Source organism: Manis pentadactyla, chromosome 12 (assembly GCF_030020395.1).
Source record: "Manis pentadactyla isolate mManPen7 chromosome 12, mManPen7.hap1, whole genome shotgun sequence".
Taxonomy (NCBI): Eukaryota; Metazoa; Chordata; class Mammalia; order Pholidota; family Manidae; genus Manis; species Manis pentadactyla.
In genome coordinates this window covers 19,850,083-19,874,683 of record NC_080030.1, presented here as the reverse complement: position 1 = coordinate 19,874,683, position 24,601 = coordinate 19,850,083, and the positions used below count along the sequence as shown (strand labels likewise).

At 39.9% G+C, this 24,601-nt stretch overlaps 1 protein-coding gene across 1 annotated transcript; it reads left to right on the top strand.

The window, feature by feature from the left end:
• The first annotated feature begins 15,532 nt into the window (after positions 1 to 15,532).
• LOC130679754 (olfactory receptor 7A10-like) lies at positions 15,533 to 16,432 on the top strand. Its single transcript, XM_057489195.1, has 2 exons — positions 15,533 to 15,884; positions 16,170 to 16,432. Exons 1-2 carry the CDS (start codon positions 15,533 to 15,535, stop codon positions 16,430 to 16,432), a joined length of 615 nt encoding a protein of 204 aa, XP_057345178.1.
• The last annotated feature ends 8,169 nt before the right edge of the window (positions 16,433 to 24,601 follow it).

The following is a 24,601-nucleotide window of genomic DNA, read 5'->3' as shown; positions in this document are numbered from 1 at the left end:
TGATGACTGCCCTTGTACTGTTCACCATGTAAGAACTTATTCACTATGTAAGAACTTGTTCACCATGTAAGAACTTGTTCGTTATGCTTCAGAAGATTGGAGAGTGTTGAGAATTAGGCTTGGGGTGGATTAATGATTGTGCATTGAGTCCCCTATACAGAAGTTTATTGTTGTTAACAACCATATGATCAATAAATATGAGAGATGCCCTCTCAAAAAATAAAAAAAATCAATGGTAGTTCCAAAACTTTGTCCTTCAAGATACTTTATAACTTTCTCTAGTGCTGTTATATTTCATATTAAAATAAAAAAAGGAATATGAAAAAAAAGTGTTCTGCTGATCCAGGAAATTTCTCCAAATGATTTTCTCTTCCCAACTGATCAGGATAGAAGAGAAGTGAACCCAGGTTTGTTTTTTACTCATCCTCCAAGGATTTACTACACTTCAAAATCTCTAAATCTCCTAGCACCTTAGGCAGACTCTGTTAAGATTTTTCTCTGAGTTTAAGTCTAAGGAACATGTGGGTATTAGGTTTCTTGTATCCTCAAAGCATTGACCTGTGGTGCACACAGAACCCCTGACATCTCCAGAAAATTCCTGTTCTGTTTTTCAACAAAGGAGAGAATGGGTTTCTTACAATATTAAACATTCAGCACTACACACTTTGGCTTTATTATGCTTGTGCCATAACATGAATTTCATATTTATATCAAGTTTAGACCTATTACAAAGTCCATCATTGGAAAATGTTTGTTAATTATAAGAGATATATTTAAATATTTTATGTGCTATACCTGAGTTTAGCATCTTAGAGGGATTGTTTCATTTAAATTAATAAACATCTTAGCATGAAGAAATATATTTATGAACTCTGTTCTCCCTTGCAAAAATAGGTGTCAGAGGGGTTTAGTGGTCTTCCCAAAGTTCATATCCAAGTATGTGATGGGCCTTGATTGTAATTCATTATCAAAATTAAGGTCACCAATTGAACTTTAAATCTTTTGTGTCTATTTTTATAAATTACTTTATTTCGTGTTAATATGGAGGAACCTCCATACTGCTTTCCACAATGGTTGTACCAATTTATATTCCCACAAACAGTGTAGGAGAGTTCCCCTTTCTCCACATCCTCACCAGCATTTTTTGATTCTTATCTTTTGGATAGCAGACATTCTAACAACACAATTGTGACAAAGTATGATTTAGATCAATTTTGTGATTTTGAATAATAAACACTGAGTTCCAGAGATAAGAGGTGATATGTTAGGGTCACATAACATGCATCATAAAATCTGTCCTCATACACAAAACCATTGAACAGAAAGGTGAACCAAACTCAGAAATACCCTGGCTGCATTCCTTTACAAGGGAGGCCTATTCCTGGCAGAATGAGGAGAAAACCTTTAGGAAATGATTTGGGGGAGAGATGCTGTGTCTAAATATACTCTATACATACTGACTTTGTAAATGAGAAGAGTAAAGATCCACACTTGTGGACCTTAAGCTGGGGCACACACACACACACACACACACACACACACACACACACACACACACATACACACACACACACACACCTTTAGTTACTTAGCCAATGTTCATCCATGTCCATCATTGACCACTGAACGTGTATCATAGAACCATGCTGACATCTGTGGTTTTGATTCTGGTTTCCTTAATGTGACAAGATATTCAGGGTAAATGCTGGATTTTTCTTGTGCATTAAATGTCCCACTTACATTATTTCCCACTCTGTATGTCTTATCTCCATGGTTTCTCATAATTTCTCTGTGCAGGTGGAGCCTGGCATGCCTCCAGCACAGTCATCACTGGCCACGGGAAGATCCCTCTGCAGTGCAAACACTCATATGGTTCCCCTTCTGGAAACACTGGGGGAGGAAAGGAGGAAGAGCACAACTAAAGAAAAGCCTAAAATGGCTGTGGAAGATACTCGGGAGGACAAGGGAGGAAAATGGGGCGGTCATTATTGTTGAACTGAAAACCAAAGAAGATACAACATATCAAGAAACAATAAGCTACAGTCTTTGCTACATTTCACAAGTCCAGGGTCTTAATGTTGGAGTGACATGGTAATGTTGACTTTTGACCTCTAAAGAAAGGGGACACTCCTCTATTTCTTATAGTTCCTCGACTTGCAAGGATGCTCTGGTTTTCCAAGATATCATTAAAGAGACGACATTTGCTGGCTCGTTCTGTTTCCCTTGTGAACAATTGTTGGAACTGGGAGTTCTGTCCCCAGGAATGAAATGGAGAAAGAATCCCTCATGAGATCTCTGGAAAATGCAGTTTTGTTCCTCTGCTATTCGTAGAACCATGTTGCCATAGATGCCATAGAAGGCCCTTAGAATAGCTGATGCTTCCAGGACTGAATTCTCACTGTGCCTCATTAAGTAAATTGATATATTATTATCCTATTATCTGAGGATTGTCTCTTTTTAGAAGGTAAGGACCAAAAGAAAACAGTCATGCCCCTTGAGGGTAATTATGCATCCCAGTATGTCTTCTAAACAATTTCAAGTTCCTTCCCTTATATGTGGCCTGTAGAGAGCATAGAAGGTTCCCTCAATATTTAACTGTATTTAATCTAGTATACACTTAAAACGAAGTTTGGACAAGATCTGTCCAGTTCCCTGGGCTTTCAACCAGAAATGTAAAAATCAAGAAAACTTCTTTTTCATTGTGTGTTTGCATCATTTCTACATGTAATCTATCTAGAAATTTGTTGCTCTTTCTCCTAAAACTATTAGTAATCACTGTCTATTACTTACCCTGTATTTTATCTTTCCATTTTATCTTATGTAAATTCAATAAAATTGTAATTTCTAAATATAGAATCCAAATATAGACTCTCTTCACATTTTCCATACTGTCCAATTATTATCACACCAAAATATTCTACCAAATGGAAATGGGTCTTTAAATACTTGCCCATTTCTGGAAATTAACTTTCTTTAGGTGTGTTCTATATGACAATATTGTTTTGATTTATTTTAATCATATGTATTTTATCTTAGAAAATTACATAAATGATCTCTGCTCAGCTTTGAAAGTTAAGATTTTTCCTTGAACATATTCTTATAAATGATCATCAGTGTCATGATTTTTATGTTATTCAAGTGAGCATGCTGTCAAATCTTTGGAGTCATATTTTAAAATGCTATATCTTCATTGTATACTAAACGTTTAGTAAAATCATTGAGTACTATTTATGCCTGGAATAATTTGACTCCTGTTGCCAGTTTCATTTTTCCAAATGAAAATTAGAATCATCTATGCTTGCTGCAAAAAAGTACCAAGGATTTTATTACATATTCCATAAAAGTTATAATTTAATTTAGAAAGAATCAACATCTTTATCATATTCAGATTCTCACTCCAATAACAGTACTTTTTTTCTCTAGATATTTCAGTCTCTTTTGGGGTAAGCTTTCATGTAATATTGTAGATCATGCTAATTTATTGATAAAAGTGCTTTAGCACATTTTGGGTTTAATTCCACTATGATTCCCAACATTACATATTGGATATTGCTATTATATTACAAGAGCTTCTGATTTTCCTGTATTTATAGTCTGTCATGGTAATTTTCAGGATTTTATTCTTAATTTTAAGATTTTTATTCCAAACTACTTTCTCCAAGTAATATTTGCAATATCTGAAACCTAAGGACTGTGTGCGGTGTCTCATGCATGCTGGCACCTCAACAGGAGTCGTGGCCACTCCTGCTCCATGGCTGCCTGCTCCTGCACATGTTAGAATGCCTGCGCACCTGTGCCTTCCCACACTACTCATGCCAGCACCCCATCCAGGGCTGATGATGCCTGAGTACACGTCTCCCTGTGCACACATTTCTTCAGTTCCATGTTCAACTGAGGTCTAGAAAGGCAGGACTGTACCAGGGAACAGTATCTGGGAAGAGTCCAGAGGAGAAGTTAGGATGGGGGCTTTATAAGCCAGTGTTCCACCCATTCCATTAAGTTTGTGTTGGACATGAGAGCACCTGAGATCATAGTAAACACTGTCCAACTTCTCCCAATTCAGTTATTTTCCTCCCAGTATTACCAGGAGCATAAAGGTATGCACAAGAAGATGTAAACTGCACAGTTGGGGTCATGAGAGACTGTGTAAGCAAAAGCAGATATCTCGTATGTGACACAGGAAAGAGGAAAAGAGGTTGGAGATGTGTCTGCCATTAAGGGAATCCATTCTCCTGACACTGAGAGCAGAAGTCAATAGCATGATGGGGATTCTCAAAGTTCCCATAGTCCTGCCTATCACAGACCATATCCATGAGGACGAGGCCTAGGTTCTCCAGCATGCGGGGCCTTGGGTCAAACAATTCACCATTCTTCATGGAAGCAGGCTGAGCACACAGTCCACTCCCCAGTATAGGCAGTGGCTCTAGGAGAGAACTGTTTAATTCTCTGCAAACTGTGTTCTTGAAATAATTCACATGTTTCTGCATGATTGGAAATTTCATTGACCTTAGTTTTCTAATAATGACCCACTGTGCTCCTGGGGCACAGGGCAAATGATTTTCACTCCATGAAGTTCCTTCATAGCAGAGAGGAGTTTGGGGCTTCAGGAATGAAGACTTTGAGTAGGACAGAATGAGGAAGAGCCACACAGCAAGTGTCAGGTGTCTAAGAACTAGGCCAGGCATCATTTCATCATTGGGGTCTTCATTTGGAGGTAGGGGGGGAAATAACTGCTCGGCCTGAGATGAGGATGCCTAGAGTGAATTAAGCACCAGAGAGAAGAGACAAAGAGGGGAAAGCGTCTGCTGAGGTGCAACCCCACAGCCAAGGAAGGCTTCAGGTCCTACTTCTTTATGCCTAGGACTCTGGAGAGACTTTCCATTGCGGACAACCTAGTAAATGCCTTGTGATGCAGTGATAGTGCTGGCCACTGGGTTTAAGGAGGCCTCCTGTGCCAGTGGTGCCCAATGGTGAGTTGAGTTTTGTTTACACATCTGGAGCAACTGTGGGTAAGATTCATACAGAGGTCATTGTAGCCATGCCCTTGCTCAAAATAACAAGAATATCATTCTTTTTTTATGGCTGAATGTTATTGCATACATCTCTCTCTCTCTGTCTCTCTCTCTCTCTCTCTCTCTCTCTCTCTCTCTCTCTCTCTATATATATATATATATATATATATATATATATATGTCTCTGTCATTAAGGGATATACACACACACACATATACATATATACATTTTCATAATGCATACATCCACTGATGGACTTTTAGTTTGTTTCCATATATTGGCCATTATAACTAATGCTGTAATGAACATGGGTGTGCATATATCTTTTCAAATTCAAATTTGTATTCTTGCATTCTCATATAAATACCCAGATGTGGAACTACTGGATTTTATGGCAGTTCTATTTTTAATTCTTTGAGGATCTTCCATATCATTTAACATATTGACTATACTAATTTACTTTCCCACCAATAAGGCATGACTTCACTTTTCTCTGCATCCTCTCCAACACTTATGATTTCTGGTATTATGGGTAATAGCCATTCTAACAGGTGTTGGGTGATATATCATTGTTGTTTTTATTTTCATTTCCTGGAGATTAGTGATGTTGAGTACCTCCTTGTGTTCCTGTTGGCCATCTGTATTCCATTGGAATAATGTCTATTCAGGTCCTCTGCCCATTTTTGAAAAATTGGATTGTTTGAAGTTTTTTTTTCTGTTGAGTTATATAGGTTCTTTATATATTTAGGATAGTTTTCCATTATCAAATATAAGATTTGTAAGTATTGTCTTCAATTTAGTAGGTTCAGGTTTCATTTATTGATGGTTTCCTTAGCTGTACACATGTAGACACGACTTTTTGGATGTTTTTGCTTTTCTTTCTTTTATTTTGGTATTCAGACTCTATAAATCATTGTCAAAACCTATGTCAAAGAGCTGACCACTTACTGCTTTCTTCAAGGAATTCTATGGTTTCAGAGATTACTTTCAACTCTTTAATCCATTTTGAGATAATTTTTGTGTGTGACCTAAGATAATGGTCCAGTTTCATGCTTTTGCATATGCTGATCCAGGTTTCCCAACACCATTGACTAAACAGACTACCACTTCCACACTGTATGTTCCTGTCACATTTGTTATAACTTAATTAACCATATATGTGCCAATATATTTCTGGGTTCTCTATTCTGTTCTATTGATTTATGTGATTTTTATGCCAATATCATATTGTTTGGGTTGCTGTAGTTTTGAAATATAGTTTGCAATCAGGGAGCATAAAAACTCATTCTTGCCTTCTCTTTTTCAAGATTGTTTTGGTTATTCCAGATACTTGTGGTTCCATACAATTTTTAGGAATATTTTTTCTTTTTCTTTTTAAAAATGATGCTTGCATTTTGATGGGGAGTGCACTGAATCTGTCAATCGCTTTGGATAGTATGGACATTTTAATAATGTTAATTCCTCCAATCCAGTCATTATTTTTAAAATTTTATTGTAGTTGATATGCAATATTACATTGGTTTCAAATATACACAACACAGTTTTTAAAGTTATATACATTATTAAATCTCTACCCGAAGTAGTAGTTACTGGCAACATAGCAAGAAATTACAGACCCGTTGACCATATTCTCAATGTTGTACATCTACCCTGGTGACTAATTTATATTATGATTGCGATATTGTGCCTCTTTAGCCCCTTCACCTATTTTGCCACTCACCCCAAACCCTCTGTCATAGTAACAACCAGTCACTTTTCAGCATCTATGAGTCTACTGATGTTTTGTTGTTTTGATTTTGTTTTGTTTTTAGATTCAATGAATAAGTGAAATCATATATTTGTCTTTCTATGGCTGGCATATTTTACTTAACATAATACCCTCTAGGTCCATCCATGTTGCTGTAAATAGCAGGATTTCTTTTTTATGGCTGAATGATATTCCACTGTATATACATACCATGAATTCTTTATGCATTTATCTACGGATGGATACTTTTTTATGCTTCCATATCATGGATATCATAAAAAATGTGACAGTAAACATACGAGGGCATATATCTTTCCAAATCAGATGTTTTGTATTCTTTGGGTAAATTCCTAGGAGTGGTATTACTGGGTCATATGACACTTCTAATTTTTCTTTTCTGAGGAACCTCCATACTGTTTTCCTAAGCAGCTGCAACAAAATGTGCTTAATTAAAGCTAAAATAATTAATTCAGAGACTAAAATTCAGTTTCCTCTCAAAAATATAGGATAAATATCTGTGTTACATTTCTACTACTGCTGTAAAAATTACCATATTCAAGGATTAAAAAGAATAAATTGTGTGTTTATACAGAGGATCAAGGCCAAATTTGGCTGCCCAGAAAATGAACTAAGATACGATATGAAGAAGAAGTTCCAACATTAATATACTCTCGAAGAGTCATTCCAGAAGATGATCATCAAAAATCGTCAACAAAGATCCTGGCGATGTTGCTGTTGTAGCTGCATTCATCCCACTGGTTCCTGGACTTGCCATTGGAATGAAGAAGGAGATATCTAAGCTGGCCTGTGCATACAGTAAAATGACAAATTTGACTGGATCTATACTGTTGGAACTCAACCAAGAGTTAGGAGAAGTGCAAGTTGAAGTGCTCCAAAATCTTGAGACTACAGACTATCTACTATTAAAAGAACATATGGGATGTGAACAGTTCCCAGGAATGTGTTGTTTTAAATTGTCTGATTTTTCTCAAACTATTCAAATTCAGTTAGACAATATCCATCATATCATTGATAAGTTTTCACAAATGCTTAGGGTGCCTAACTGGTTTTCTTGGTTTCACTGGATATGGCTGGTAATTGTAGGTCTGCTTTGGTTATGTAACTGTATTCCTATTATGTTAATGTGTGTGCGCAATTTAATTAGTAGTTTAAAACCTATACATGCTGAAGTTACTCTACAAGGAGATATGTCAAAGAAATAACCAATCTTCCCATGTTTTCTTCCATCTGCTACTTCTATAGCTTTTCTTTTTCCTTTCTAATTAAAACCCTTAAGTAGAATTCGTGCCTCATAATGAAATTACCGAGTATCATAATTCTTCCAAGTGGTAAAGATACCTCAAGACAAATGCTGGGCATAAAACCCACAGGGCATAAATCTGCAAAGAAGTAAAAAGCTAACCTTTTCAAACAATATTGCTTCTCTCTCACTTACCAACTTTACATTTCCCTGTATGGCCCCAGAAGATGACTGGTTAGCCAGAGAGGGGTAAGATTCCTCAAGGGAGGAACAACCTAAGACAGGAACAGTTGCAGGGGGGCCATCATGTGAGAAACTGGGGATCAACAGAGGTGAGGCTTAGAACCTCATCCCCCGTTTTGAGAGATCTTCTACATCCATGGATGTTTTGTTGCCCTTGTCTAGCTTGGATTAATAGTTAGCCTATAGGCACACACCTGATCATCTACATTTGCTTTCTTACAGCACTAAACTATGTTTTCTACCTTTATCTTGCATCTACCTACCACTTCAGCATTTTATTAAAAATAAGAAGAAGAAGAAGAAGAAGAAGAAGAAGAAGAAGAAGAAATGTGGGATTCACATATAAATCAAGTATAAAAATCAAACAAATATTCATATCTGACCTGATTGTTTATAATTCATAATGCGTGATCTAAACCAAAAGTTTCAGTGATGACTGCCCTTGTACTGTTCACCATGTAAGAACTTATTTACTATGTAAGAATTTGTTCAGCATGTAAGAACTTGTTCGTTGTGCTTCAGAAGATCAGAGACTGATGAGAATTAGGCTTGGGGTGGATTAATGATTGTGCATTGAGTCCCCTGTACAGAATTTTATTGTTGTTAACTGTTAAGAACCATTTGATCAATAAATATGAAAGATGCCCTCTCAAAAAAAAAAGGAATAAATTTATATTATTTTTCTTTGAAGTGTGAGAACCTGAAATAAGCCCCAGTGGGCTAAGATCAAGATGTCTTCAGGGCCCAGTTCCTCCTGGAGGCTCCAGGAATGAATTCATGTCCTTTCCTATAATTCCAGATTCTAGTAGCCACAAGCATTCTTTGGTTCATCTTTTCTGCATCTTCAAAGACAGATGTTGAATCTTCATATATCTATGATTCCAACTACTCAACTTCTTATCTCTATCTGGTTCTTCCTTCCTCTTCCACATTCAGAAGACTATGGAGATTACACTGGTCCCCCCTTCATTTAAAAAAATTACATATGCAAAGTTTCTAGGGAAAATAATGTGGACATCTCTAAGAGACTCTAATTCTATGTATGATAAAGTCTTACAAAAGCATTTTATTTGGTGTTAATCAATAGCCCTTAAATAAAAGAAACAAACAATTTGATAGAGCCTCTGGAATGAGGGGATACACATTTGTTCAAAATTTTATGCAAACAATTTTTTTGTGAAGACCTACAACTACCTGCCCCTCACTCTCTCACAGCACCACAGCCTTGCTACTCAAAGAATGAGCTGTAGACTGGTGCCTGCAGCATCAAAATCTCATGGAATGTGTTGGAAATGTTGAACCCCTGGGTCCACTAGCACCTGCCAAGTAAAAACCTGTATATGTACTAGAATTCTTGGTGATTCATTTGCACAGTGAAATTGGAGAAACACTGGTCTAGAATAGATTTCCTTACATCTTAAATTTGAGATTTAAGACAGGATAATTATTTGTATTGAGAGCTTACCTAGTCATTATAGGTGCTTAGCAGCATCCTTAAGACATTGAAAAATATGCCCAGGAAAAAAAATTCTTCTCCGGTTTGGAACTACTGACATAGTTTGAAAACTGGAGGCATCCTGACAGAATCCGATCAATGCCAATTACTTTCTCTGATGATAACTTCAAGCAGATCATGAATCTTCAATCCCCATCTCTGCAATTGGGGATGGAGTTCATAATACTGCTCCCACACAGAATGAGCTCATAAAAATTAAATCCTATAAGATGATAAACTCAAATTATAAGCCATAAAATTATATAAATACATCTCATAATTAACAAAGTCTCCATAATGTGGGACTAACTATGTGACCATTTCTAACTTCTGATATAAATATGATCCCTCATTAGTTTGACAAAATATCAATAAGCCAAAGAATGTAGTGCCCAAGGTTTTATTTTATTGTAAAACAGTTCTCTCCTCTTTGCAGAAGAAGTGAGAATCACTTTTCTGGATATCAGGGGTTGTGTTCCCAGCACAAGTCAATACTTTGAGAATTTAGTGTCCTAATCAAGACAGAATCCTCCATCTCAGACCTTTGAGAGACTTTAGCTAAGGGATGTGCTCAGGTGCTGAGTGATTAGACCTCTGAAATGAAGGAGAATTCATGGAGAGTGACAAAAAAAGATTCATTTGACTTCTTTCATGGTCTCCTGTGAACACAGAATAAGCAGGAAAATTTCCCATTCTGTTCTGATCAGAAACCCACAGGGAAATTAAGTTCTCAGAGGTTGGAGTAACCATGGAAACAGTACCTAATATGCAGATATAAGGAGCACTAAATATCTTCTTTGCTGCAGTCACTCTGTTTATGCAACTCTGGGCTGCACAGGGCATGGTAGTTTCTATTAGAGGCCTAAGTCTGGCTCAGAAACCAATGTTTGACACCTTCCTGCAGTCTTGTCTGAGGACAGAGCTTCAGTCTCCATCATCAGTCATCCAAGGAGGGGTTTTGACTTTCACACAAAGACCTTCCTCTCATAGATTCCATCCAGGTGTGTCTGTAGTAGTTGAAAATGATTATCTGAGGTCACCAGAGACCTTAACCAGCCTAGCCAGAGACAAAAGTTGGCCATGGTTTTCTTTTTTGCTTGGTTAACTGGCTAAATTTATAATGAATTTATATAATACGTTAAATAGAGAGGCATCCATTGTGCTCAGCAATACAAGGGTCATTGTTGAGAAGTGAAGTGGAGAGAATTCCAGTTGTATGACAGTGTAGAATGAGTAGGAAGCATAAAGTGATCTCAGTGAAATGAGAAAATATCCAAGAAGTTTTCCAGGCAATTAGAAGTAGGAAAATGGAGCTTTAGGTCTGGAAGAGTGTGCAGTGAGGTGAGAACATTTAAAAAATTAAGGGTATATTTGAGTATTCTTTGTATTCATTAAAAAGATCCAGACTAATGGATGTAGATAACACTTTGCAACAGCAGTTTTGAAAATTACATTTCACAGTATTACTTTTTCACATAGGATATTCACTTAAAATTTATTTGATGAGTCTAAATTGAAATGTCAACATGTTCCATTTCGTGATTATTTCATTACTGTTGCTACTACATGTATTTTGGGGTTTGTTTGCCTTTCACTTTGTCTATGGTAATTGACTGCAAGTTCTTCACTTATGTTTTTATTATGATTGCATACTTTGAAGCAAAGATTGGAGGTTTTTTCATGAATGTTGTTGTTTAGCATTTAATTATTTTACTTACATAGATGTATTGGGGATGATGCAGGAAAATTTTGTGTGATAATTCAATAAGTGAGTCATACTGAGTCCACTCTACAATTGTGTTTTAACACAGAAATTTCTTGTGCATATTTTTAAAAATCACCTTTTATATATAATGTGTTATTGTACATCTGTTTTCCTTGTTTTTACCTTTTGATTTTTGTGGTAAGAAATATTTTTTAGAACAATCATGACTCCTTTGTGGAAGACATTCTTTGTATTCAAGTAATAATACCTGACTTTACGTAAACATATTTTATTTCATTTAGTTTTATATAGGTAGAAGTTGGAAGCTTAGATGCTTCCTCCGCTGCTTTTTAAAAAGTGTATTTTTATATTTTTCATTTCCAGGTCTTGGTCAATGTAACCTTTAACTAGAGTCCCATGTTGATGTGATTAAATTATTGTGATTTTATATCTTTTTCTTCAGAAGTTAGTCTAATATTTTTATTCTATTTCATTGAATATAGTTATCAGAGTTCATTGTTCTTAACCTTGTTTATATTAACTGCCATGCTTTTTCTTTTTGAATTCTCATTTCCTTACTTTTTCCCTTTACAAATATTCACAATCATGAATCCATAAACAAGGACCTAAAAACATGAGGTCCTGCTCTTTTGGATGTTATATGATAATGGAGAAGTCCTAGTCCAGTGAAATAACTGACATGATTTCCTCAGGGATAAATCATATGAAGAAAGATTATAAATTGTCAAGGAAGCTTCAGGATTTTCTATAATATCTGGGGAGGCCTTTACATTTTAGAGGAGAACAGAACCATGGCTAGAGTGTACTTACTGGATGTTATAAATGACACAAAATTCCCAAACCCAAAACAACAGAGGAAACAATGCCTCAAAGTAAAGAGAGAAGCGCCAATACATCTGCTACTGGGCCACATAAATAAAAAGTGTGGTCAATAAATGGGAATCACAATTAGACCAGGGGCTGACCTGACCAGCATAACGGGGTGAGTGGAGCAGTCAGCCTGTGGCCCCTTGATTCGGGGGTCACAGCAGAACCCACGCTGGCTGCCTGCTCTCTCTCAGCCTGGCTCCGATTGTGCTTTTCATTCATATTGCTTTTCCCTCAATAGGCAAGAGTTAAACTTTGTAATCTTACATTTACTACAGTAGATTCCAGATTTTCTTTACTATTTTCCAGAGTAAAACAGACTTTTCACATTGTAACAAATTATGCTTACACTTACACAAACCAAGAAATACAAATATATGCATGCACACACAAAAGTGTGCAAATGAACACAGAAAATTATTAAATGACTTGGTAGGTATCCTTATGATGTATGATGCACCCTGGTATTTTATTCTGTGCCTTATTTATTCTATTCTACTTAATTTTTACAACCCATAGTCTGACAGCCCAATGGGTACCAATCTCAGATTATGGAAAACATTCCCCTTGCATGTACTCCATACCCATGTTTGTATTTCTATGCGTCTTTACTTTCATCGTTGGCATTTTCTATAAGAAAATGTTCTCTCATTCCTTCATGCAGTATATATTGATTCAGCTACTCTTCCTAACGAACTCTGCTAACCCTGGTATGGAGGGGTTGGTGAGAATGTATAACATTGATACATGCCTCAGTTCAATCACAGTTTAGGAGGAAAAAAATTGGAATTAAAAAAACCCCAAAAAATGATAGCCACTACATCTAAACTCACTACATAAGGAAGTGTCCTTTTCCTGTGGGAATGTAAAGGGGAGAAAGGATCCAGGCATTCTGACAAAGGAGATGGAGATTTAAAGATGGGGTGGTGTGAAAACATCCAGAGAGACCTGTGGGCAAGGCTCCAGGCAGAGGGAAGCAGGCGTACAGAGACAACACTGAGGCTGCAGCATCAGGTGAAAGAAAGTCAAGTTCAGTGTTTGGGAGATCAGTGAGTGCAGAGGCAGGACAGCGTGAGGATGAAGCTGGCATAAGTTTCCCTGATGTCTACCCTGATGTTGGAAGGTACAGAATTTGGGCTTCATTCTCTACTAGGGAGACTTTCAACGGGGCAGTTTAAATCAGGGAAGTTGATCACCCTTGGAACACAGAAATATCTGTCTGAGTTGATATGAATATTAGCTAGAGGGGTACCAGCTGAGGTAGATGAGAGACACAACATGGAATTGAAATCAGGCTGTGAAGAAAGGACAGACAGATGGGAAATAAATGAAGGCACTGGGGAGATAGAAGAAAAAATCACCCTTCTCTCATCAGCAGGGATAGGTAAGAACTAATGTTACACTTTGAACTAACAGAAAGGAACTATATGTTTTCCTTTGAAAGTATACTGAATAAACCTGTCCACCACTATAGGAGGATGGATACCGCTATCCCCACTTACTCAGGTGAGGATATTAACCTGGTAAATAGTTTTAAAAGCTCTCCACATTCAAACAGTTAATATGTGGTAGGATCAGAAATGCAAAAGTTGGTTTTCTGATTCCAGAATCTCTTATTTACTATCATTTCAGGGTATTTCAACATTTCATCTTTTAAAATCCCTTAAAATCATATGTTATATATATGCTATTGTAAATGTTGGGTTGCTTCCATGTGCTTAGCTTTTTCTAAAGGGATATTCAATCTGTAATTTGTCTTGACCATAAATAAATCACTCCTTTTTCTTTAGGATAAATTGTCTTCTGCTGCTTAATTAGTTGTTCTGGACATCATAGGGACGTAAGTGTATTTGGTACGCTGCCAGGGCCAAGGCTGCTCTATTACTTATCACAACCTCTCAGGGACCAGCTGAGCCACTTAATCCTTTTCCTCATCCTACTCATTTTTTCCTTTCTTTATGTTTTAACTCTTTTAAATGTTTCATTAAATGCAGAATGGTCATATTAAAATGGATCCCCGTGTTCACATGCCATGGAGACTCTGCCATTGGAACTGGGTGCTATTTCCATATTCTTTAGGTATAGGTCACCTGATGTAACAGCTTGAACAGAAATATTCCTTTCCTAAATACCACGGCTGGGGTGAGAAGATCTTGGTACAAAAATGGCCCCAGGGAGTCGTGGTGCACTGTGTGTGTTTCTGCTTTGTGGGGAACGAGCAGTTCTCTGAGCAGGTGTAGCTGAGCTCATTTATTCCTACAAGTGATCCTTAAAAGAAAGATGAAAGAACATTAATCAGTACATGTAAGTAAGAAGGGGATCCATTCTACTCAAAGGTTTGCGTGATAGCAAAAGTAATGAAGTTCAAGAACAAACAGACAATGGACTGCCTGTGTCTTGAAGTTTCATTGGCAGGGAAGCCACCTCCTTCCTCAGCATCTTCTGACACCACGTCCTCTCATTCTCCCTCTTGCTCCTCCTCCTCATGACACTGTCTCCATTTTGAATCTTGCATATATATCAAAAATATCTTCCTCAGCCCTTTGCACTGGCTCTTTCTCTGCAGGGCACACTTCCCCAGATAATTGCATGTATCCCCATGTATCTTAAGGTCTCTATTCAAATGTCACCTTGTGTGCAGGTCTTCCTGAACTCTCAGTGAAAAGCAACACCCCATCCACTATATTTTATACTTTTTTCCTTAGCAACTCTCACCATCTCACATGATATATATTTATTTGCTTATATTCCTTCACCATGATTCTAGGGATTTTGTTACCATCCTATGCCCTTTAACTAGAAAATGGTCAGTACTTAACATAATCCTCAACTGCATGAAATCATTTCTCATTAAAACTGTAATACATGACATCTTGGGGTAAAGGCTGACCATGGGACAGGAATTCCTAGTCAGAAATGTCAAAGAAGAATCCTTGAATGTGTTGAGAATCATACAAATAACACATATTGATTATTTCACTATAATATATGACAAATTGTAGCATTTCAAATGTCAGGAATGCCCATTTGTGTGAAAATTAATTGTGATATTTTTTCATTCCTAGTTATCAGCACCACCACATGGGAGAAGGCAATGTTACACGACTTTCAAAATTTATTCTTCTGGGATTGTCAAACGAACCAGAAATGCAGGCCCTCATATTTGGGCTCTTCCTCTCCATGTACCTGATCACTGTGTTTGGAAACCTGATCATCATCCTCGCTGTGATATCAGACTCCCACCTCCACACCCCTATGTACTTCTTCCTCTCCAACCTGTCTTTTGTAGACATCTGTTTCACCACCACCACCATCCCAAAAATGCTTGTCACTATATGGACAGAAAGCAAAGTTATAACCTTTGCAGGCTGCATCAGCCAGATGTACCTCTACATACACTTGGCAGTGTTAGATGACTTTCTTCTCACTGTCATGGCCTATGACCGCTTTGTGGCCGTCTGCCACCCTCTGCACTACACGGTCATCATGAGTCCCCGGCTCTGTGGGCTGCTGGTTCTGGTCTGCTGGGTCATAAGTGCCCTGCATTCCTTGTTAGAAATCTTAATGGTGTTACAATTGTCCTTCTGTAAAGACTTGGAAATCCCCCACTTCTTTTGTGAAATCAAACAGGTGATCCGGTTTGCCTGTTCTAACACCTCCCTTAATGACACCGTGATGTACGCAGCAGCAATGCTACTTGCTGGGGCTCCTATAGCTGGTATAATTTACTCTTACGTGAAGGTCATTTCTGCCATATGTGGAATCTCATTAGCTCAGGGGAAGTATAAAGCATTTTCCACCTGTGCATCTCATCTCTCTGTTGTCTCCTTATATTACTGTTCAAGCCTAGGGGTGTACCTCAGCTCTGCTGCTACCTACAGTTCGCATTCAAGCGCAACAGCCACAGTGATGTACACCTTGGTCACACCCATGCTCAACCCCATCATCTACAGTCTAAGAAACAAAGACATAAAAGGGGCTCTGAAAAGAGTCCTTTGGATGGAAGGTGTCAAAATGCATATTGTTCTGGGGATGAAGTGCCCAAGATTTCAGGACTCAAAGCCTCAGGACCAGAAATGACTATTCCTGAATTAGTTTCTGAAAGGAGAACTTTCTATTTCCTGAAATTTCCATTTCTTTCACTTCTACTTCTTTATACAATTTAAGTAATTCAAGTTATTAAATTTTCTGATCTTTCTCACAGACAGTTCCTTTTGTCCTTTTTTTCCGTCCACCACACTTTTTTTCAACTGTAAATCACTAAATATTTGGAAATTCCCATTTATTTCTTGGGACAACATGGATTTTTTTAAGAATAATTTTTTCCATAATGACAACATTATCATTATTCATTTTTTTACCCCTCACCCTAGCCTCACATACACCTCACCGTTAGCCTTGAGATTAAAAGAACACTGACCCTAATCTTAATCAATAATGCTAACTCTAACTAAAGCCATAAATCCACCCTAAACCTTACATAAACCTAATCCTAAACCTAGCTCTACATCCTAACTTCACTCTCACCAACACTTCACTGTTAGCTGTTGATAAACTTAAACCTTCTCCTAAACAACCACCTTACCCTTACCCTAACAATATCCATTATTTCCCTCTAATTCTGAACTTAAACCTCACTTTAAACCTTGATATATCCTGAACTCAAACACTCATCCTAACTCTCAAACTGACCAGCAACTCACTTACCCTAACACTAATCATAATGATTTCATCACCATAAACCTAACCCAAACCAAACCCTATCCCTCACCCCTAAACTGAGCCCCATGTCCCCAAAACCTGAACCTCTGAGCCCTGTCTCTAACCCCTGAACCAGAATCCCAAAGCTGAACCAGATCCTGAACCCAAACCCTGAACACAAACACAAAATCAAATCCTGAACACAAACCCCAAACTGTACACTGAGCTGTGCCAGAGCCTGAAGCCCTCAAACCAAACAGGAACCTTGGATACTTACCCGAGAAGCCTGTCACCTCTCACCCTGACCCCTCACCAAGAGCGTTAGGAATAGAAAGGGACAACAATGTCCTCTTCAGACCCTGGTTGCAAATATTGAAAGAGTGCCATAGAAACATTATTTAGTTCCTTGGATCTTCCTTCTAGGCTCATGGTTCTCTTGGAACTCCCACTTTATGCATAGATGATTTCCTTAAAGGATCCTAGTAAAACCAGAAAGGAAATTTTTCCTGCCAAATCTCTATTCCTAGTAGACTGGGCTTTACCCTGGCTGATAGAGTCATTTAGGTTTTTGTTTTCATGATTGTTCTTTTCTCTTGCTTCTCCTGCCTTGTCCATATCTCATTTGCCAGCACCTAATCTGCATTCTGAGTGAGTCATTTCTCAGACTCAAAACCCTGTTTGGATTAGGCTTCTTGAAATCTTCAAACATTTACCGGGATCAAACACAAAACCAGCGGTACCTCCAGAAAACTAATTTTACTGTCATCAATGAAGGGGAAAACTTGATTGCTTTGTACAGAAAGCAGAGGCATGACACAACTTAGGCTTCAAAATCCTTTTGCCAAACAATCATTTCAGTTAGACATCAGTTGGGACCTTTCTTGTAGTCACTACTTATCAAATGTTTGTCTCTGATAGAGGATAGCTTTCAAATGTGTTAAACACTAGCAACATGTCTTCAAGTCTGATCTGGATTATGGGATTAAACTCTCAGTAAAGGGCATTCTGTGGGTTTCTGTTGTGAGGAAACCCACTTTCCATGCCGAAAAGGGATGTGTAAAGTGGTCTTGTGGGTAACGGATGGACATTGCTTGCATTTATGCCAGGATGCCTCCTGTTCTCCTACCCTGGGTTGTGGACCCTAAGGATGGATGATTATTCCAATGGAGATACTCGGCAGTGTGGGAATGCAGGCTGCTCAGCACCAACAATGCACAGGGCAACAAGAAAGACAAAAGACTGTCCTGCCTCCAAAATTCAGTGTCCAAAGGTGAGAAAAACCAAGAAGACAAGCTCACCTTTATCTTCTAGGTGGGGTTCATTGTGGCAGATGGTATCAAATGGCTCATATTTTGATTAAAAACAATATGCCATGATTTTCCAGGCCAGAATAATTTAGTCACAATTCTCCAAATGGAAAGAGTGAGAAAAACAGACCGAATAGATCTCGAGTTAGGGAGATATTATACCATGTTTTCCAGCTGGCTGTGTAGGTGTAGGGAGCCCATGATTTAAATCGTTTATCTTGGTCCTAGATCTTGTAATGTTTAAATAACTGAATTCTTGCCTGGATGGTCAAGAAGGAACCCAGTCTAGCAGACATCTTGAGGCAAGCCCATTGTCTCTTACTGTGGGAATTTGACCTACAAACTGTAAGAGCATATATAGTTTTAAAGGTAGGGTATGAAAATTATTTACCCCAGTAATTTAATTCAAATAGATATTTACCCTGGAATATTTTGTTCAAAGCTATTGGATATTCTGTTTCCAATTCATTCATTTAGTTTCCTGTGGTTAATGGATTTTCACAAGGAAATTTTATCTCAGTGAGAAGATCATCTTTAAGTTAGCTTGAAGATATTCTTATAATAGGCTGATTCCCTGTGCCCTCAAGTTATGATTAACTCTATCCCTAAACTGAACACTTACCTTAACCATCTGCTACCCCGATGTAAAACCCTAACCCTAACCACTTACCATAATCGTAAGCAGCAGCCTTAAATCTAAGCCTGGCAGCCTTAAATCTAAGTCTAACACAAACTTTAACCCTAAACTTCAACACTAACTCAAACCCTAACACTCAACCCTAAAACTTAACCCTTATCTGCATCCTGATACCAAACTTCTAAAACCACAAACTGCCACCCTAAGGCCTGAACAAGAATCCCACAACCTAAGCAGTGCAAACCCAAACTCCAGGTCTGATTCCTAAGCAGGAAACTGACATCTGATCTCCAGTGTAAATCCTTGTATCCAAATCTAAAGACTAACCCTGTGCCCCTCAGAACCCTGACAGCTAACTTTGATTCTCATCCTGAAGCCTGACCCAGATCAAGGAGAAAGTACGCCAGTGTAGATGGATGGATGCAGGAGTTATGGAACGTGTGCTGGCAGTTCATGCATTTGGAAGTGCATTGGCAGAGCTCTCCATACACGTGATGAACACCTGATGCTCACTGTCTGAGATGATGCATCTTCTCAGGGCTCAAGAGGTAATATACCTAAAGGGTAGCATGACTGGTATGGAGCACTTGCATGAGCACCAGTGTTGCAATAGATATATGACATCACAGTGGTGACTGTGATGACTGTGTCCTATGTACAGAGGCTCCTGGTGAGGGAAACATGTTCCCATTTCAATCCCTGTGGCCTCAACTTTGGGTGAAGTCCTTGGCAAGCTTGGAGATGATTGCCCAGGTGTCTGTAGAGAAAAAAGAATTCAAATCCAAGGTGCATGCTTGTGTTTGGGCCATGGTGACCTATATGGATCATAGAGAAGCCACATGGTTCCTGCCTAACCCTGGTGAGCGTGGATCCTTCTCCCGGGCTGTTCTGTAGCCATGTTCCTAGAAAAGGCAGGTGCACAAGGGAAACAGCAGGTAACCCATCTGTGAGCACAGCACTCCTCTCTGCAAATTGTGGATGAGAATGCTCAACCTGCAGCCTAAATATCTCCCTTACCCTCACCTTAAACTTCACCCCTCATGCTCAGCCTCACCCACACCTCACTGTTAGACTGGAGGTCATCTGAAACCCTACAGATCACTTAAGCTAACTCTAACTGAAGCCATAACTTCACCCTACACCTAACACTAAACTTAACGCTAACCTGGAACTAAACCCTAACCTCATCCTCACCCATGTGGGCAGACAACGAGCATCAGCTGCCTTCATAGCCTTCCTCAGGGATGCCTGAGAACAGAGCCATGACAGGACCAAAACGGTGAAGGTACCAGTGGGACCTGCCATGGGTAGAGACCAGGATTACTGAGCTCCCCAGCCCTAAGGCCACTGGTTGGGAAAACCCACCTCACCAGAATAGGTCACAACACACTGTGTAGCTGGAAAGCAGGCTCTGAGCACAGAGACCTGCCCTCTCCTACCCTACTCCCCCATAGTGCGGTTAGCTAGTGCCGCTGTGATTGGAGGCTGCGTGAGTGGTGTACTTCCAAGAACCAGGAAGGAGCCCACTAAATAAGCTCTAACCCAGCCTCAAAAATTAGACCTATGCCATGAGCCTTGCCTCAGGTGCCTGCTTTTTGGGGGCATTGCCATTCTCACCGTCCAGGACTCCTGACCTGACAACACACCCACACTTCACCATTAACCTAAAGACAAACTAAACACTTCTCCTAATATATCCCCTTACCCTAAGCCTAACCATAACCATAATTTCACCCTTAAACTAGCCCTTAATGTAACCCTAATCCTAGATGTAGCCCTACTGCTATCACAAATCCTCACCCTCTCCCTCAATTGCACCTCACTGTTCTCAAAAGCAAAGTTGAACTCTTATCCTAACCTAACAACCTACCTACCATATGTGGATAAAATGAGAGATCCTGTGGCCAGGATTCTCACCTGGCTCTGACTGACTAGCTCACTGCACACCTGTGGGCAATACATGGCAGTTGACTCTTTAAAAAGAGCTCCGCCCAGTGCTCTGGGCATGACACAGTGGCAGGGATGCAAGGCTGCAGGAGAGCAGGGCAGAGGCTGGAGCAGTGGCAGTGCTGAGGATAGAGGCCCAGAGGACGGCTGTGTGGACAGAGGGTCCCAGAAGCAGAGACTGGTTTGCTGCATACAGACTCACTCTGAGCTGGTGGATGTGTGACTTAGGGGTGGATGGAATGGTTCTGTCGGGATCAGAGATGGGAAAGCTGTCTTCCCTGACAGTGCAACCCGCCTTGAGGCTGCAATTACAAAATGCAAGGTGACACATACAGTAGCTGAAGCAACGAGAACCTGGAAAGAAATAAGACCTGTTACTAACAGGAGGAATTTGAGGTGCCTTGTGAGGGTTACGAAGACCTAGATGTGGGTTGATTTGATATGGGCAGGAGTAGATAGAAAGAAATTAGATGGGAAGCCAAATAGGATCTTACTGGAGCTATGGCAACAACTGAAACCAGAGCAGAAATTCCAGCCATTAAGACCAAGAGGCAGAGGTCAGAGACAGAGCTACAAGTCCGGCCTGTGTGTCTGCAAGACTTTTTGCTGGAGAGGCTGGAGAACAATGTTTGAGTCTCCTTGCACAGGGACCATGGCAGAGGACTAAAGGCACATAGATTGAGAGAATGGAATCCTGGAGGGGTGGAGTGTGGGTAAAATGAGAGCTTCTGAGGCCAGGATTCTCACCTGACCGTGGTTGACTATCTCACTGCACACCTGTGGGCAATAGATGGCTGTTGACTCTATAAAAAGAGCTCCACCCAGTGCTCTGGGCACCACACGGTGACAGGGCTGCAAGGCTGCAGGAGAGCAGAGGCTGGAGTGGTGGCAGTGCCGAGGACAGAGTCCCAGAGGACGGCTGTGTGGGACAACTGTGCTGAGAGGCCCAGAGGACAGCTGTACAGACAGAGGGGCCCAGAGGCAGAGACGAGCTTGCTGTGTACAGACTCACTCTGAGTGAACGGGATTCTAGTGACTGACCTGCCACCTGGAAATAAAGTTGGGTATAACCCTTTCACCCCAAGAACGTTTTGCTGTCATTTTCTTTGGTCACACCGAATCCATAGCGTACTTGCCTGGGGCTGAAACCCATTGGCAAGACACCGTAACTCTAACATAATGATATCTTTTTGTAATACTAACCTTAAAGCAACCCTAGCCATTAATCCTAACCTGATCTTGAAATGCCAAACCTATGAAGCTGAACATTAACCAATGGAACAGAACCCAGAGGTGAATCCTAACCTAAGTTCAAAATCCTGAACCCTAACACAAAACCTTAGCCTTGAAGATGAACTAAAACCTGAACCCTGACCACTCTGAGACTGAAACTGTCAGGCTGAACTAGAACAATGGAACCTTATCCAAATCCTTACACTTCCTGCTGAAGCGTAACTGTTGACTCTCACCCTCACCCTCACCTGGAGCCTTAGGCAATGCAGCAAACAAGCATGTCCTCTTCAGACTCTGGTTGCATCTGCTGAAGGACTGCAGCAGAACCATTGTTTAGTTCCTTGGATCTGCCCTTTAGGTACTTGGCTCTCTTGGTAGTCCCACATTTATGCACACATGATTTAGTAAAATCAGATTCGAGTAAAATCAGAAAGAAAATGTTTCCTACTGAGTCCCTGTTATTTGTATGATGTGCTCTAAGCCAGCTGAATTGAGGCATTTGGGGATATGTTTTCATGTTTCTTCTTTTCTCTCGCTTATCCTGCCTTTAATAGTTCTCAATTGCCAGCACCAATCTGAAAAGCTGTGCCTTCTCAGAAACAAACATTTGATGAGGAGGAACTTAAGGACATTTGCCAATTGATATCACATGGAAATGGCTCTTTTGACAAAAGGAACATGAAGTCTAAGGAGTCTCAGACCTCTTCTTTCAAAACAAAGCAACAAAGTTTTCAATTTCATTGCTTACAGGAAAAGTAGCCTTCTGGAATGACCACCAGTTGTGTGTCCACCCCAAGTGAGTGAGGGAAGGTTGCAAGAAACCTAAAAAGCACAGGTTTCTCAGTATGAGAAAAGACTCAAAGGATGAAGATCAGGTGCTTGCAGTTGAGACCTATGCAAGGCAAGTGAAGCAAGACAAATAAAAATAAAAAGACTCCATTCAATGAGCTTAGGCCCAGTTGACTAGAAACAGAGATTCAGCAGGAAACATTTCCTTTCTGTTTTTACCAGTATCCTTCAAGGAAATCATGTGTGCATGAAGGTGTGACTACCAAGGAAGCCATGCACCTGAAGGGCAGATCCAATGGACTAAACAATGGTTCTGCTGCAGTCCTTGAGCATAGGCAAATGCAGTCTGAAGAGGACATGGTTGTCCTTTCCTTTCCCTAGGCTCCTGGTGAGGGGTCAGGGTGAAAGTTGACAGTTAGGCTTCACAGGTAAGAGTTGGGGTTTGGATAAGTGTTCATGGTTTCAGATCGTTGCTGAGGGCTTTGGGTTCAGTGGGAGGGGTCTGGGTTTGGATTGCAGTTTGTGTTTAACTGATAGGCTTTGTGTTATGGTACAGGGTTTGTGGTTTAGGTCTGTCTTGCCAATGGGTTTCAGCCCCAGGCAAGTTTGCTATGGATTCAATGTGACCAAAGAAAATGACAGCAAAACGTTCTTGGGGTGAAAGGGTTATACCCAACTTTATTTCCAGGTGGCAGGTCAGTCACTAGAATCCCACTTACACAGAGCGAGTCTGTATGCAGCAAGCTGGTCTCTGTCTCTGGGCCCCTCTGTCTACACAGCTGTCCCACACAGTCCCGCACAGCTGTCCTCTGGGCCTCTGTCCTCGGTGCTGACACCACTCCAGCCTCTGCTCTGCTCTCCTGCAGCCTTGCAGACCTGCCACCATGTCATTCCCAGAGCACTGAGCAGAGCTTTTTATAGAGTCAACAGCCATCTATTGCCCACAGGTGTGCAGTGAGCTAGTCAACCACGGCCAGGTTAGATTCCTGGCCACAGGAACTCTCATGTTACCCACAGGTCCATGTTCAACTCTGGAGTTCTGGTTCAGGGGTTAGATTTCAAGTTCCTGGGTTTGGGATTTTGGATCCTGTGTCCAAGTTAGAGGTCAGGGTAAGGGTTGGGTTTGGGCTAGGTTTACAGTGAAGATATGGTTATTGTTAGAGTTAGGGTAATCGGTCTGGGTTAGGATAAGATTATAGATTCATTGAGGTATTGGTCAAGGTGATGGTGAGGGTGTGTTAGTGATCAGCTGGGTCTAGGATTAGGGTAGGTTAAGGTTTAGCTTTATGGTGAAACTATGGCCATGGTTTGAGTTAGGTTAAGGAATTAAGATAGAAGAATGGTTAAGTGTGTCTATCAGTTTATATATAGTGTGGGTGACCTTAGGTTAGAGTTTTGGTCTAGGTTTAGGGTTGAGTTTAGGGTAAATTTAGGGTGGAATTATGGCTTCGGTTAAAGATAGCATAACAGGTTAGGGTTACATTCAGTTTACCTCCAGGCTAACAGTGATGTGTGGGTGAGGGTGAGGGGTGTGGTGAGGTTTATTTTGAGTGTGAGGGGAAGAATTGGTTTATGTTGCACGTTGAGCATACTCATCCCAATTTAATCAAGAGGAATGCTGGTCTCAGAAATGGG